Below are 16,399 nucleotides of genomic sequence, written 5' to 3' on the forward strand. Positions count from 1 at the left end.
AAGGCAATTTCTTAGCTGGTTTCTGGTCGTCAGGCCCCTGGTGTGGGCTTTACCAACACTCAGGCAAGAAGATAGAGGCCTGAATAGGATGGGAATTTGGGGCAGAGTGAGGCTCTTTGGAGAGGGAACATCAGGAGATATCCTCAGTATGAGCCCTCAGATGTCCTCACTCAGCTGCCACCAGGTCACTGTGCCACAGCAAGCAGGGTGAGAAAAGGACAGAGAAGTACAGTGTGTGCTGAGCACAGGAGCTTAAATAAAGCAGGGAGGGTGGCTCGTGGCAGGAATGAGGTGGGACTGAGTCGGCCTCGGTCTGGCTGTGCCCAAGCAGGAACAAGGAGGAAGGAAGCCCAGGACCTGTGCAAGAGGACTGTCCTGGGGACGGCCGTCCCCGCTGCACGGCAATGCTGGGCTGGATCGAGCGGGTGGTCCCACAGCCCCCGGCACAGAACCTGCCTGAGGAGAGCCCTGCAGCCCCACAGCCTGCCAAGGTGAGCAGGGAGGCGGAGAGCCAGAGCCCACAGCATCCCTTTGGTGGAGGCTTTGGGGACTTCACCAGCCAACACCTCTGGTCTGAGGCTGTCTTTCACCCCAGGTGCCAGCAGGGAAGGCCAGCACAGGGGATGCTGTGGACCGCACGCAGGGTAAGCTCTGCTAAGCCCCCCACCCTCAACCTGCACGTGGAGCAGTGACAGGAGCTGCCTTTTTCCAGCTGTTATCAAAGAAACAGAGAAGAAGGTGGAATTTACAGTCGCTGAGGACTCGGCCCCTGCATCAGCATCTGTGTTTGAGAGGTACTGGGGTACAGTGGGGATGGGGACGCTGCTGCCCTGTGCCCGCCTGACGCAGCCCTGCCCTGCAGCGTGGGGAGCAGTGTGCTGTCCTGGATCTCTCAGGGGCTGGAGAAGGTGGTCCCACAGCCAGCACCGGCCCCAGGGTCACTGCAAGCGCTTGGGAAGAGCTTCGAGACCAGTGTTGATGTCCCCGACCAGGTGGGCCGTGAGCCTGTCCCCACATCCTGGCTTCTGGGTTCTTTTAGAAGATCCCCAAACCAGGGGGAGATCCCTCTGCCCCACGTGGCATCCTGCCTTCACCCAACTCTGGGCAAAGGGCAGATTTCTCCCCATGCCCCACCAGGTAATACTTTCTGCCTTTCCAGACAGAGGTGCAGGTCCTCAAGGATGAGGATGAGGATGCTCTGGGTAAGGGGAGCAGTGAGACCATGGTTTGAGGTTCCCTCCTGGTTGCCAGCTCCTGCACATGTGATCCTGCTCTCCCTGCAGAGATAACACCCTTTGACCCCGAGGAGGATGAGCTGGATGGCTGTGAGCTGCAGGATGGCTTGGGCACGGGCATGGAGAGCTGGTGGGTTCCCTGTGTGCAGCACCCCATCAGCAGGCAGAGGGGTGGCATGGGGTGGAGGGATGTGGAATATGGGACGGGCAGACACAGGATGTGAGATGCAGGATGCAGGATATGGGATAAGGGATGTGAGGTGTGGGATTTAGGATAGACAGACACAGCATGGAGAGATGTGAGATATGGGGACTAGGGATACAGGATGTAGGATGCGTTATTTGTGATGTAGGATATAGGATGGAGGGATGTGGAATGTGGGATTTCGGATTTAGGATGGAGTGATGTGAGATAGGAGATGAAGGATGTGGGATAAGGGATTGTAGGATGAGGGATTTGGGATAAGGGACTGTGGGATGAGGGATGCGAGTTGTAGGATGCAGGATTTGAGGTAGGCATGGGATGTGAGATGCAGGATTTGGGATTGTCTAACACGATGTGGGATGGACAGTTGTAGGATTGGAGGGACGCAGGGTGTGAGATGTGGGATGGAGGGATGCAGGACGTGGGGTGCAGGATACAGGGTGAGCTCTGACCACACCTGCTCTCCCTGCAGGGCAGGAGCACGCGTGCTGAGCTGGCTGGTGCAGGGCTTTGAGAGGATGGTGCCGCAGCCAGAGGTGCCAAAAAGGCCCGAGGTGAGCACAGCTGTGGGTGCTGCTGTGGCATTGCGGTGCTGCAGCCTCCTCTCCCAGGGCAATGAGGGGTTTCCCTGGGCATTCTCTGCCCACTCCAACACTCAAGCAACCCATTGGGGCCAGACGTGGTCCTGAGAGGTGGGGGGGAGGGCAGATGCAACATGCAGAGCACACTGGGACAGCAGCACATGGCCACGTCCATCCCTCTGTCTGCAGCCTGAGCTGAAGAAGGAGCAGAGCAGTGCCACAGCAGGAGGTGAGCGCTTTGCAGGGGCGTGCAGTGCCCCCTAAGGTGATGTCTGCACTGCCTGACCCCTTGCTCTCTGGGACCAAACCTGAGCAGGCGCAAAAGGGACTAAAACTCGGGTGAAGCCCAAAGACAACATCCCAGGAGTGGTGGAGCCGGCGGTGGCAGAAGGGCAGCCAGAGCCAGGGAATACCACCCTCCTCCCTCGGTCCCTGACTGGGGACAGCGGCAGGTATGGGCTGTGACAATTCTGGTGGGGATGTGGTGGGAGCAATGTGGGGTCTGATGAGGGGTTTCTGCTTGGCAGCATGTTCGGCTGGTTCGTCCAGGGGCTGGAGAAGGTGATGCCGCAGCCCGTGCCCAGGGAGAAGCAGGATGTGCAGGTATGGGGTCTGCAGGGAGATGCTGGGAAGCAAGGGAGTTGTGCTGGGTGCAGGGCCGTGGGGCTGGTTGGGTGTGCTGGGGCATCAGTGGGGCCTCTCCCAGTGCGATCCTGCTGCTGGGTCTGCGGTGTTGCTGCAGGTGGGAGGGCAAAGCAGGCCCTGGGGTGGGAATGGAGAGCAGGAATCATGCCTGACGCTGCCCTTTCCTCCTGGCAGGGAGCAGCCACCACAGCCTTCAGCCCTGTGGAGGAAAGTAAGTACTCACCTCTGACACCCTGCCCTTCTGTTGTCAGATTTTGGGAGAGGGTACCTGAGGAAAGCAAGCTCCTGCTGCTGGGGGGCTTATATATATGGCATGTGAGTATGTGCTCTCTTAGGGAAGAGCAGTGGGGTTTGTGCTGCTGCTCCTGTAGGGCACCCCGAGATGCTCTGTGCCAGCTGCTCTGCCAGCCATGAGCGCAGGGACTGAGCTGCAGCACAAATCCACAGCTCCCTAATGTTTTCCTTCTCCTTTTGTTTCAGGGGGCAAAGGGGCTTAGCGCCTCTGAAACAAATGGAAAACGAAGATAGTGGAGTGCTCCCAGCACATGGGATCAAGCCATGGAGAGAGGGCAACTGGGGAGGAAAGGCAGCAGCACCGGGCACAGCGGAAACAGGGCTTGGGGCTCATGATTTGGGGTGGGCAGGAGCCCCAAGTGCCAAGCATTAGGCACACACCCCATCCCCACATCCCTTTAGGACAATGATGAAGAGACCCAACCGAGCCCCAGCTTCATATAGTGAAGGGCAGATGGCACAACTGGGTTTTCTGCCCTTCTGTATTGCAATTTGTATGTCTCCTCTTGGTTTCACGGTGGATGTATGAATTCCCCCCAGTGCCCCACAATAAATTGGTTTTACACACACTGATGTCCTTATCCTTCCTGACTGTTGGTTGGGTACACATGTGTGGGGCCGTGCACTTTGCAGCCCCATACAGGCAATGCTGGGGCATAGTGGGGTGCCAGGGGAGCTCCAGCAGTACCTGTGGCTCTGGAGCCAAGCGTGGGACTGAGCGCTGCAGAGCTTTCCCCAATCCCTTTTCAGTTCATATTGTCCCTGTGGAGCCCCAAGAGATGGACCTTGCTCTGGAGGAGCTTGATGATGGCTGGAGTGCTGAAGGCATGCATGAAACAACGGGCTGGGATGACATGGCTGAGCTGGGGACACAGGGCTGTCCCCTTCCCCCCATCGAGGAGGAGCTGCAAGAGGAGGAGACCAGGTAGGACAGGGGGCTGCTTTTCTCCTGGCGCTCTCAGGATCTACGGGATGGCCAAGAATGGGTCTTCCCAGTATGGCTGAAGGGTTTCGACCTCACTGCCATCCATTTGTCATGGGGTTCTGGGGAGGTTGTGGCACTGCAGCCCAAAGCTGTGGGTGCCCCATCCCTGGAGATGCCCAAGGCCATGGATGGGGCCCTAGGCAGCCTGAGCAGGAGGGCACAGCTCAGCCCCCATCTTATGCATTTCACCTGATGAGCTGCTCCTTTGGCTGCAGGCTGTGGCCCTGCACCCCGAGTGCAGCTGAAGAGCAGGAGGAGGTGGGAGAAGAGGAGGAGAAGAAGGAGGAAGAGGAGGAGGAGGTGGAGGTGGAGGAGAGCGCAGGGTGAGTGCTGCACAGGGGAAGGAGACCAGCGCGCAAGCAGCGTTTGGCTCAGATGCATGTGTGATGCTTTGGGGGAGGGTGATTTGGGGATGCTTTGGGAGGATGCTCTCAGGGCACGCGGCCATGGGGATGCTTTCGCAATCCGTCTGGTTGCTGGGTTTGCTGCTGACGCTCTCCCGGTGCTGCGCGCATCTCCTGGAGACGGCAGCTCCGGCTCCGCAGCCACCGTAGCAACAGCGCCCAGCCCTGGGCTGTGCCTGATCCCGGGGCACGGCGCTGCCGCCAGCTCCATGACTGCGTCCATTTGGGATCGCTGGGAGCAGGTCGGAGCTGGATGCAAAGACAGCAAGTGCTGCCGAGGAACAGTAGGTGCGTTTTTGCTTCTTTTCCTGCTGCAGAAAAGAGCCACTGCAGGCAGCGACTTCAGAGCAGGGGGTATTTAAAGGCATCTTCCTGCTCGGTTTGTGGTTTGCTGTGATTTCACACGGTGAGATATCCAACCCAGCACTGTGGGTGTGCTTTGCATGCTGCTGTTGGTCCCCTGTGCTATAGCAGTAGAATGAAGGAGGCACTCTCCATCCTCTTCTCTGCTTGCTTATGGGAAAGCACAGATGTCAACAGGTTCTTAGGTCAGGGTGGCCAGGTCCTGAAATGCCTCCCAACCTGAAAGGTGTGCTACACCAAGATGTGTGCGTTGCTGTTGGAGCAATGGACGGCTTGGTGCCCTGTGGCTGGACCCTGGGAGCTGCCTCACCGTGCCCAGCTCAGCTCCAACTGTGCTCCGTCTGTCCCGCAGGGCCCTGCTCCATTCCCTGTGCCCCTCCACAGATGAGGGGCCAGAGGACACCTTTTATGCAGAAGAGGCCCTCAGCTTTGCACAACGGGAAGAAGCTGAGATAAGCGATCTGGAAGGCGCTTTCATACAGGTACGGAGCTCCAGGTGCACCCCGGGCTCAGCTTTGGTTCTGCAGCACCACACCACAAAGGCTGTTTTTCTCCTTCACATGGCTTTCTGTTTCCTTTCCCATTCTGAAGGTGCAAGAGCAGGCGGTGCAGGAAGAAACTGCAGGAGCAGACACTGCAGGTACAGCGCAGAGCAGCGCAGCGTTGGGTCAGGATGGGCTGAGCATGCAGAGGCACCGCAGTGCTGTGCCGTGGGTGCACACAGCTCACCGTGCTGCCAATGCCAACGAACCACCACCTGCCCCGCGTCTCTGTGCTGATGTAACCGTCCTGTCTCCGAACCTTCTGTCTGTCATTGCAGCCCTGCCCCTGCTTGAAGCACCTAGGCACCTAGCAGCATGGCCAAGCGCTCCCGAGATGTTGAGCTAGACCGGCTGGTGCACGACACGCCGCCCGACCGCGGGGACGCGTCCCACCCCATGCTAGAGCAGCTCCCCAATGTCCCCAGCTACCGCATCCCCGTCCTCGCTGCCGGCAGGTGGAAGGCTGGAGTGATCAACCCCAATTTTTGCAATGAGGAGCAATCCCCTGCCCACCCTTTAGGTATTAGGCGATGGGCTTGCGTGGCTTGGGGGTGGGCGCTGTTCCTAGCTGCTTCCTGTATAGAAACACAAAATAAAAGCACGCTTCATGTTGCAGCACAGAGGCTGGGGAATGACATTCCTCTTTTTCTGCTTCACCACGATGTGCCTTGCTGGCTCAGCCCCTAACAACCAGCCACGAATGGCGGCTCCCACTTGGCTGTCCCCAGACGTCCTGCTGAGCCCACTGCACGCACACTTTCTCCCTCCAGCATTCCCACAAAACCACTCGTGCTGAGCAGACAGGAAGACAGGCGTCTGGCAGGGCACTGAGCTATGGGACACCCCTCACTCTTTCCTTGTCCCCCCCCAGGGCTGAGGTGCTGCCCCGCTGTGGGCATCGAGGACGTGGATGGTGGAGGTGACTCCGTGGAGGACGATGGCACCTGCTTGCCACTGCCCACCCCCGGCTCCCCACACATGCTGGTGGTGCCTGGAGCCTCCCCCAGGTAGGGACCCCCGACCCCAGTGTGTGCTGCCTCAGTGCTGGAGTGGGGAATGAAGGATGGCTGTGTGGTTGTGTTTGCAGGGCATGATGTTGAAAAAAGGAAGGCAGCTGATGCTGTCTCCCTGGACTGGTGCAAAGCTTTCAACACGGTCCTACAGCATATCCTTATCTCCAAATTGGAGAAAGGTGGAGATGTAGGTTAGATGTCAGGAGGAAATCCTTCCCTCGGAGGACAGTGAGGCGCTGGCAGTGCTGCCCAGAGCTGTGTGTGCCCCATCTGGAGCTGCCCCAGGCCGTGGATGGGCACTGGGCAGCCTGAGGTGTGGGGCAGGCAGTCCTGGCAGGGGATGGGGATGGGTAGGCTGTGTGGTCCCTTCCAACCCAACCGTTTTGCGACGGTTGTGTGATTCTCGGTGGCGCTGCCAGCTGCTGCCAGCAGAGGGCTGAGAAGCGCCGTTTAACCGCCTTTGAATCAGCATCCAGGAGCCGGGCGTCCTTTCAGACCGTCATCAGAAGTAGGAAATAGCAACTCATGTTGATCCCACCTCATGCACGCCCCACGTCTCAGGCACGCTCAGAGCCAGGGTCCCAGCAACCCACAGCCATGGCTTTGCGATATTCAGCCCCGAGCATCTCCCATGGCAAGGAAACAGACTCACTGCCCCAAAATGGGAAAGTTATGGGGCAGAGCTCTGTGCTGCCCTTGCACCACTCACACTGTGTGACACTGGCTTTGCTTCCCATCACAGGAGATGCAGGCTGGGGGTGTGTAGGCTTGCAACTCAGCACAGCTCTGCTTTGTGTCTGCAGGAGGAAGGTGCCAGCCTCTGCAGATGGCCTGGGAGAAGGGAATTGGGACGAGGAGCAGCAGGACAGGTGCATGGTGGCAGAAATAGTACAGGTCTTGGACACACTGGGACACCAGAGGGAGAGGGAGCAGTTCTGGATGTTCCCTGTGCTTTCCCACCCCACAGCCTGCCTGAACGCATCGGCTCAGCCACCAGCCAGAGCAGCACTGTCATCCATGACCGCCTGCAGGAGCTGGTGAGGCTCTTCAAGGAGCGAACAGAGAAGGTGAAGGAGAAGCTGACTGACCCCGATGTCACCTCTGATGAGGAGAGCCCTACAGCATGTGAGTTCAGGTTGGGTTGGGAGGCTGGGAATGCCAGATTTGGCACCTGGGATGGGGCAGCCCTGGCTCTACGTGCAGGGTGGGGGACGAGAGGCATGGAACAGCTCCATAGAGCAGTGGGCATGGCCCTGAGCTGCTGGAGCCCGAGGAGCATTGGGGTACCACACTCACACATCAGGTCTGTGTTTGCGTGGAGCCAGGGGCAGGCCTCTGTTCTCCTTTGGGTCCCCTCCAGTTCAGGATGTTCTGTGGTTCTACAACTCTACTCAGAGGGTGGCGAGGCACTGACACTGCTGCCCAAGAGCTGCGGGTGCCCCATCCCTGGTGGTGCCTGAGGCCATGGATCGGACCCTGGACAGCCTAGGCTGGTGGCAGGAGGTGTTTGGAACCCCTCTAACCTAAGCTATTCTGTGATTTTCTCCCAGCACCCTCCAAGCCAGCACCCACAGCACCACCCCCACCCCCGGGGGATGCACAGGTGGGGGAAAAGCCAGCGGAGGATGAGCACTACTGTGAGATGCTGTGCTGCACCTTCAAGTGCCAGCCCTGGATGGACCGCCTGAAAAGCTACCAGTTCCCCAGCAGCATCGACCCACTCACCAGTGAGAGATGGAGGCGGTCTGGCTGGGAGGAGGCTGGGTGGGACATGGAGGGGCAGAGGGGGCAGCAGGATTTACTCAGAGGGCAGTGATGTCCTGCCACATCTGCCCAGAGCTGTGGGTGCCCCATCCTTGGAGGTGCCCAGGACCAGGCTGAATGGGGCACTGGGCAGCCTGGTCTACGGGAGGTGTGGGCTTGCATGGCAGACGGATGCGCAGCCAACGCGTTTCCCTGTGTTCAGACCTGGTGTACGTGCTATGGCTGTTCTTTGTTGTCCTGGCCTGGAACTGGAACTGCTGGCTGATCCCCGTCCGCTGGGCCTTCCCCTACCAGACGCCGACCAACATCCACTACTGGCTGCTCATGGACTACCTGTGTGACCTCATCTACCTGCTGGACATCGTCGTCTTTCAGACTCGCCTGCAGTTTGTCCGAGGAGGAGACATCATAGTGAGTGGCAGCATGCACTGCATCCCACAGAGGGACGTGGCCGTGGGGAAATCCTACCTGTCACCCGCAGTAGCACCAGTGGTCTGGCTGTTGGTGTCTCCCACCACCTTCCCATTGGGGCTTGGTCTGCTCAGGGAAGACCCAGATGTTGAGGTTTCTCCTGTAAGCTCTGATTTCTGTGGTGCTAGGACTGCAGTGCAGTTCCTCTGGGGTGAAAAATGAACAAGGCTTGTCCTGAAAAAGGGTGAGATGAAAGCCTGCAGCCAGGTCTTCTGCTCCTCCTTCTCTGCTCCCCTTCCATGCACAACAGGAGCGGGTTCCCCATTGTGGTAAAGAAGGGCAAAGCCAAGCACGACCACATTGGTGGTGACCTTGATCTCTGCAAACAGCGTTCGATCACACAGTTGTAGAATCCTTAAGGTTGGAAAAGACACCTAAGATAACCTACCTCTCTTTCCCTCTCTTTCCTGCTATTCCCAACCAGAGTGACAAAAAGGCCATGAAAGAGAACTACCTGCGATCGCAACGCTTTAAGGTTCGGTGTGACTTAATTACTCTGTGCCTCCAGTCTGTGACACGGCCTGTAGTTCCACCCCACTGGGCCTGCAGGTCCCCATCAGTGTCCTTGTCAATGTGCGGGTTTCAGATGGATGTGGTGTGCCTCCTTCCCTTGGATTTCTTCTACTTCAAAGTCGGTGTCAACCCTCTCCTGCGTTTTCCCCGCTGCCTGAAGGTGAGTGGAAAAGCCCCATGCTGATTTGGGTGGCCACAGCCGTACTGCTCAATGAGAGGATGCTGTACAATGGATGGGAAGTTTTGTTCCAAAGGCCTTCGGGGGCTGTTACAGGTCAATATTTCCATCTTATCACTCTCACATTTCCAAAGAAGGGTGGGGACAGATGGAACCAATTGTGCCCGTGGCTGTTCATACTGTGGAGGGATCCTGGGCAGCTGGGCTCACAAGATGTCGCTGTGGGGATGTGTCCCCTGGCTGGTGGCTTCTCAGGAAGCCACGGCATGCAGAGCTCTGCTCTCCTTCTCCTCCCAGTACCTGGCCTTCTTCGAGTTCAACAACCGCCTGGAGGCCATTCTGAGCAAGGCGTACATCTACAGGTGAGGGGGATCATTTGTGGAGGGTGGTGATATCTATCACTGTTTGTTACTGGGGAAAGTGGTTCGTTTTGGCACACACCAGTCCTGTCTTTCTGTCTTGCCCTAAGGCCACAGCTTGCTGTCCCTTGTGATCCCAGAGCCAATGCCACGTGTTTGTCCCAGCAGACACCATCTCTTCTTCCCTCCCATTCACTCCTTGTACTTTTTGTTGTGCAGAGTGATTCGGACCACTGCCTACTTGCTGTACAGTTTGCACGTGAACTCCTGCCTCTACTACTGGGCATCAGCCTACGAAGGACTGGGCTCCACCACCTGGGTCTACGATGGGGAAGGAAACAGGTATGAGCCAGGGCTTGGGTCCTCACGTAGCACAGCATGCTCTGATGGATGGGAGCAAGAAATGTGTTTGGTTGTGGCTGGGTTTGTGCAAATCTCTGAGGCAAGGGTTGTAGAATCATAGAACCATTAAGACTGGAAAAGACCACTGAGATCATCCAATCCAGCCATCAGCCCATCACCTGTGTCCACTGCGGGGGGACCCAGGAGAAGATGTGGGGAATGCTGAGGGTGAGATGCTGAATGCTGAGAGGTGTGGGCAGAGCAGGTGAAGGGGCTGTGGCTGAGCTGAGACCTACAGCAATGATGGGTCAAAGGGGCTGCAAACTGGGAGCCCAGTGCTGGGGACAAGGATGCCATGGGAGAAGAGAGCACTGCACATGCAGCACTTGGCTCATGAGCTGAATGCTGCCTGGTGAGTAATGCCCACAGCTGTGTGTTGTACAACACGGGCAAAATGAGATATCAAATAATGTTTAATTAATTCAGCACCATTCTCCTGTGCAATAAATGCTGAAAGAGAGCTGGCTGAAAAAATAAAGGTTTGTGCAAGTTTGTTAAAGGCTTACCACGCCGTGTAGGTGGGACAGTGAGTGTCGGTGTTTCCTGCTGTACTATGGGCTGTATTATGAGCATGGTGCATGGATGGTGACCTCAGTTTGGGGGGTTTCATGCCTGAAACGTAACCACAACTGCGTCCTCTGCCCCTCCCAGCTACATCCGCTGCTATTATTGGGCAGTCAAAACCCTCATCACCATTGGGGGCCTGCCAGATCCCAAGACGCTGTTTGAGATCGTCTTCCAGCTGCTCAACTACTTCACGGGCGTCTTTGCTTTCTCTGTCATGATTGGGCAGGTGAGTGGAGGGGGGCCCCATCTCGGATGGGAGATAGGCTCTGAGCTGGGGTCGGTCCACAGTGTTACCTGCATGTCTGTGTTCCCCGTGCAGGGGCTCCTTAGCTGCTCAGCACAAAGGATGTGGTGGATGCCACGAGCCCCCTGTTAGCACACAGCTAACGCTCCCTGAGCTGCTTCACCCATATGAGAGGTGATAACAGCGACTAAATCCATCTCTTCCTACTCTTCCTGACCTGCAGATGAGGGATGTGGTGGGTGCTGCCACTGCCGGGCAGACGTACTACCGGAGCTGCATGGACAGCACCATCAAGTACATGAACTTCTACAAAATCCCCAGAACAGTCCAGAACCGAGTCAAAACGTGGTACGAGTACACGTGGCATTCACAAGGCATGCTAGGTGAGAGCCTCTTGGAGGGCCACGTTGTGCTCAGAGGGCCATCATCATGCTCCATGTGCATTTTGCTACACTTGCTTTGCTGGAATCTAGTTGTCAAAGAGCAGCCAAACAAACAGCACTGTGGGTTTGGGGCAAGAGAGGTTTATTTAACTCCTTTTCCCTATACATACATATGGTGTGCATGGTATTGGATACGGGCTTGCGCATGGGCTGCTGATGGGACGCAGAGCTGAGGTGTCACCCATCCCCACTGCAGTGCTGGGTGCTGAGCTCATTGGGAAAGTGCTGGAAACACAGTTTTCTATTCTGCATCTCGCAGATGAGTCTGAGCTGCTGGTGCAGCTGCCGGACAAGATGCGATTGGACATCGCCATCGATGTGAACTACAGCATCGTCAGCAAAGTGGCCCTCTTTCAGGTATGCCTACAGGGCGGGCTCTGTCCCGCGGTGCCTGGCTCCATCAGCACGGGCTGACTGCTGTTGGCTCCATTTGTGCTCAGGGCTGTGACAGACAGATGATCTTCGACATGCTGAAGAGGCTCCGCTCGGTGGTCTACCTGCCCAATGACTTTGTCTGCAAGAAGGTACCGAGCTGCTGTGTGGGATGGGTGTCCCATTTCTGGGCACCCTGCACTGCATCCATCTCTGTTACAGGGGGAAATCGGCCGTGAGATGTACATCATCCAGGCAGGACAAGTGCAGGTGCTGGGGGGACCTGATGGCAAAACTGTGCTGGTGACACTGAAAGCTGGATCGGTGTTTGGAGAAATAAGGTCAGCAAAGCACTGCTGGGAGGACACAGCCCTCTGAGGGGCCATGGGCATGTAGCATCCTGCTTGCCTACCCACAGCCCATCATACTCAAGGCTGGTTCAGACTGCAATATTAAAACTTCAGAGGGCAGGTGGGATTTTATGTAGTGTTTCGTTCTTTAAAAATGAGGCTTGGAAAGTTTCATTGTGGGTAATAATAATTAGACCCTGAGTCCTCTGAAAGAGAGAACTGGAGGCATATGATGGGAAGAGGAAGATTTTATAGTAAGGGTGCTGTGCTGAGCCCGTTAGAATGGCTTAGGTTGGAGGAGCCCACCCAGCTCCAAGCCCAGCTCACACTGCCCAGGGCCCATCCATGGGCATCCATGGGGCACCTCCAGAGATGGGCACCCACAGCTCTGTGGGCTTTGGCTGCAGCAGCTGAAGGTGACACAGGAGCAGTGCTTAAGTATCTTGGTGTTCCACTCAGCTTGCTGGCAGCCGGAGGAGGGAATCGCCGAACTGCTAACGTTGTGGCTCATGGATTTGCCAATCTTTTCATTTTGGACAAGAAGGATTTGAATGAGATTCTGGTGCACTACCCTGAGTCTCAGAAGCTGCTGCGTAAAAAGGCCAGGTGAGTATGGTCTGCAGGATGGAGTGCTGGTCTGAAAGCCACCGGGGAGGTTTCTCAGTCCCAGCTGATCTAACCCTATAATGACATAATCTCTTGTTGTCTTCGCTGCAGGAAAATGCTGAAAAACAATAATAAACCCAAAGATGAGAAAGGAGGGCCTGGAGACCCGCTGATCATTCCCCCCAAAGCCGACACCCCCAAGCTCTTCCAGGCTGCTCTGGCTGCCGTGGGGAAGACAGGAGGCAGAGGGCACCTGGCACAGCTGCGCTGGAAGCTGAGGCAGCTGAAGGCGATGCAGGAGGCACAGGTCAGAATGGGGAGAGTGAGATGGGCAAACAGTTGGGAAGGAAAGCAATGCAGCCTGGAGGGAATATACCCAGAGAGGTGCTGAGCACAGTGCTTCGTGAAGGCACGGTGAGGCTTCGTGCAGGTCCCTCTCCAGAGCACATTGCTATACTGATGGAGCTACCCCCTTCTCTGGTGGAGCCAGGGCATGAGTATGGGCCCATTGGGAACCTCTGCAAAGCTTTTCCATGATAGAGCCCTCAGGGGGACAAAGCAAGAGTTGGTGCTTTGGGTGCAAGGAAGCTTTGTTGTGACCATCCTGCCTTCCCTCACCTCAAAGCATGCCGGTTGCAATCCAGCTGCAGATCTTTGAGGTCCCTTCCAACCTGAGCCATTCGATCAGTCTCACGTGGCTCACCTCAGAGAGCATGGTGAGCGGTAAAGCTCCCCAAAACACCCTGCTGTCTTTGTGCAGCATAGATGCCGAAGTCCGGGGATGTGGCTGGGGTCCTGCTGTGAACAAGGGTCTCCCAAGGCTGATTTTGCCCTTTTTAATCTTTGTACTTCAGGATCCCAGTTTCAGTCCAATACCACCAAAGTCACCGGTGCACCGGAGGTCACCCACTGCCTCCCCCAAAGCAAGGCCCCCTCCAGGAGAAGAGATATCCTCAAAATCTGCTGATAATTTAGTCGCTATCCGTGTGATTCCAACAGCCCAAGAGGATGAGGAGATACTTGCTGCTGAGATCTCGGAGAAAGAAGATGAGAAAGAAGAAGAGAAAGAAGACAAGAAAGAAGAGAAATGAGAACCAAGCTGCTGTGGGGGCTGGTGGCGCGAGTAGGAATTGGGCGCATGCCTTGGGTAGAAGCTTTCAGTCATTAATTATTCCTACAAATTGGAAGTAGGCATTGCTAAATAGGTGCTGCAGGTGGGCAGCCTTTCTTCTCTGCTTAGGCCTTCATCCACTGCCAACAGAGCTGTATGAGGTGGTGAGGGGTGGGCACAGCTGCATGGGGTGGGGGTCACCATCCCTGGGAGGTGTCCCAGAGTTGTGGGGATGTGGCCCTGAGGGACATGGTTTAGGTTGGCCACGCGTTGTGATAGTCAGACTAAATGGTCTCAGTGATCTTTCCAGCCTTCATGATGCTATGATTCGAAGTTCTGTGCTCTGGAAACCTGTTCTATAGAGCATCTGTGTGCACGTTCCCTCTAAATATCAGGCCTGAGATCTTACAGAGGGACAGCCCAGAAGAATCAGCTTTTTATGTCTCTGAATGGTTAATGAGTGCCTGCTCAGATAAAGCATGAAGAGTTTTTCACCTCCAAAGCTGAGTCACTGGAGGGAAAACAACAAGACTTCTCTGTTGGACCCAAGGTCGTCACAAGCAGCGGGAGCGTGACTCATCTGGAAAGGATCTGGGCTGCGATCCGGAGCCAAGCACAGACTCAAATCACCATAGTGAGTGCACAGGGGGACCCCCTGGCCTCACACTGCCAGCCAACAGCTCCTGGGGAGGGGGAAGAAACCCAAACGTCAAGGAACTCCAGCATGCCCCATGGGCAGCCGCTGCCCTTAACATCGCATAGGAAACCCCAACCTCCTGCCCGCCTCCCTCTGTAGTTTGTGTCCTCAGCTATTTGCACGTGGCTCCCTGCTGGGTAGAAGCAAAGTGCTTGGCAGTACAGAAATACCTCTATAAACAAACCAGGAAATGTGGCAAAGTCAGGCTGATGTGCTGCTGTGATTTTGATACGGCTTAGTGGAACAGTTTACATTGGTGGTGCTCTGTAACAGCTTTCATAATCCACCCTATCTACAATAAACACCACTTAGATTACCGCTCATTTTCTGTGGATTTATTTCAGAATTCCAGGTTTCCTGTGCCTGGAAGCAGAGCAGCTTGGGAAGGCAGTGCAATGCTCTGTTAAAAGCAACACAAAAATGCTTTGGGAAAGGTCTATGCTCTGCTGAAACGAGAAAACAGCCTCCCAGCTTCCTGCAGGACTCAGACAGGTAGATGGCACACAGGTGGAACGAGATAATCTTTAAGGCCCCTTCAACCCAAGCCATCCTGTGATTCCATGGAGGGGGGAAAAAGCCAACCCACACCAACTCACACCTTTCCCAGCGCGTTTCAGAGGCCATGTAACACTGCTAGTAGAATGTTCATACCTTTTTGTCATAGAATCCCCTCAGCTGAAGACCTCCAAGGTCATCCAGTCCAACCATCCACCTACCACCAATATTTCCCCACTAATCCACGTCCCTCAGAACAACATGTCAACCTTTCTAGAGCACCTCCAGGGGCGGTGACTCAACCAATTTCCTGGGCAGCCCCTTCCAGTGCCTGACCACTCTTTCATTTCATTTTTCCTAATATCCATCCCTTTGCCTGATACCCATCCTTTTTCTTGATACCCAACCTTCTTCCGTTCCCAGAAGGAGGAAAGAAAGAACAAAAAGCTTTCTGAAGTGACAAACGCTCGCACGAGGATTTGAGTTTTCAACACATGGCATTAGGAGATAATGGAAACATAACTGGTAATTCTGGAAGCACATGAAGGCTTAAAGCCATCCCCCACTGGACCTGTTTACGGCTTTAGCGCTTTGGAGATTATTCCCAGGTAATAATTAAGGTCGAGGTGGGGTTGGGCTTCCAGCCCATCTCCCTTCGCCATGCAAGGCTGTTGGGATGGGGCAGCTCCATGTTCACCCTGCTGGCTGGGGGCTGGCCATCAGTCATCCCTCTGCTGCAACCCACAGCTCTGTTGCTACTCTTGCAATGGGCACTCTTTGTGCTGATTCCATTGAACATATCCTCACTGCATTTCCTTTCAGCTTTTGCTTGCTCCATTTTGATGTTGGCTGAGCATTTTATCGATCCACAATGAGATGCTCTAATAATATTAATGCAGTATATGGGGATCTGTCCATGCAGCCACCACTGCCAGCCCAGCACTGACAGCTGCGCTGGAAATTCTGCATTGCAGACTTCTCCCTCACTTCTATTTCCCTCATTTCACCCATTTAGCTGAGGTTTATAATTGCAAACACTTGCCTGCTTCCCTTTTCCTACAGCCAGAGCCTGGGCAGGTATCTTCTCTATTTATAGTGAGAGCAATCTTATAAAAAGATTAAGTGCAATTGCAGGTTAATCGCCGATAAGGTTATAACGAAAGTAAAAACAAATAAGCAGGTTTGGGGATTAGATCTGGGCCTAAAAGAAATTGCAAGATAAATGGAAAGTCCCTCTAAGTGGCATTTAATTATAAAGCTTGAAATGAAATGAAGCGTTTCGATCTCGAAACCTGGAGATCTCAGCCAGCACAACACGCTCCTAAAATGAATGCTGTTTCTGTCTATACATTTTTTTCTGTTGCGTGGATCTGCTTAGAGTCAAGGCTGCAGTCCTGCCCCTGAATCCAGCTCGGTGCAAAGCGGAGCTGGGCGTTGCCTGCTTTGCTCTGCTGGAAAGGGGAGCATCTCAGACTGCATCTCAGCTGCAGTCATTTGGAATTAACACCCCGAAATAAGGAGTGACGTTCTTCCTTTGATAGGATCAGAGAATCATTAAGG

The 16,399-nt window shown here is 55.2% G+C and overlaps 1 protein-coding gene across 1 annotated transcript; it reads left to right on the top strand.

Annotated features, from left to right (window-relative positions):
• Positions 1 to 404: 404 nt before the first annotated feature.
• On the top strand, positions 405 to 13,627 carry CNGB1 (cyclic nucleotide gated channel subunit beta 1; the record flags this gene model as incomplete). Its single annotated transcript, XM_079541326.1, has 32 exons — positions 405 to 491; positions 596 to 644; positions 713 to 794; positions 863 to 992; positions 1,160 to 1,202; positions 1,284 to 1,365; positions 1,913 to 1,994; positions 2,211 to 2,250; positions 2,335 to 2,473; positions 2,549 to 2,624; positions 2,841 to 2,877; positions 3,711 to 3,885; positions 4,161 to 4,268; positions 5,065 to 5,194; positions 5,304 to 5,352; positions 6,126 to 6,261; positions 7,071 to 7,136; positions 7,235 to 7,392; positions 7,818 to 7,994; positions 8,234 to 8,442; positions 8,927 to 8,977; positions 9,089 to 9,175; positions 9,491 to 9,555; positions 9,772 to 9,894; positions 10,606 to 10,747; positions 10,989 to 11,148; positions 11,468 to 11,565; positions 11,649 to 11,732; positions 11,803 to 11,921; positions 12,390 to 12,536; positions 12,648 to 12,843; positions 13,391 to 13,627. The coding sequence occupies 32 exons, from the start codon at positions 405 to 407 to the stop codon at positions 13,625 to 13,627; spliced, it is 3,564 nt and encodes a 1,187-aa protein (XP_079397452.1).
• Between the last annotated feature and the right edge of the window lie 2,772 nt (positions 13,628 to 16,399).

This window comes from Tetrao urogallus (genome assembly GCF_951394365.1).
Source record: "Tetrao urogallus genome assembly, chromosome: 12".
NCBI classification, from domain to species: Eukaryota; Metazoa; Chordata; class Aves; order Galliformes; family Phasianidae; genus Tetrao; species Tetrao urogallus.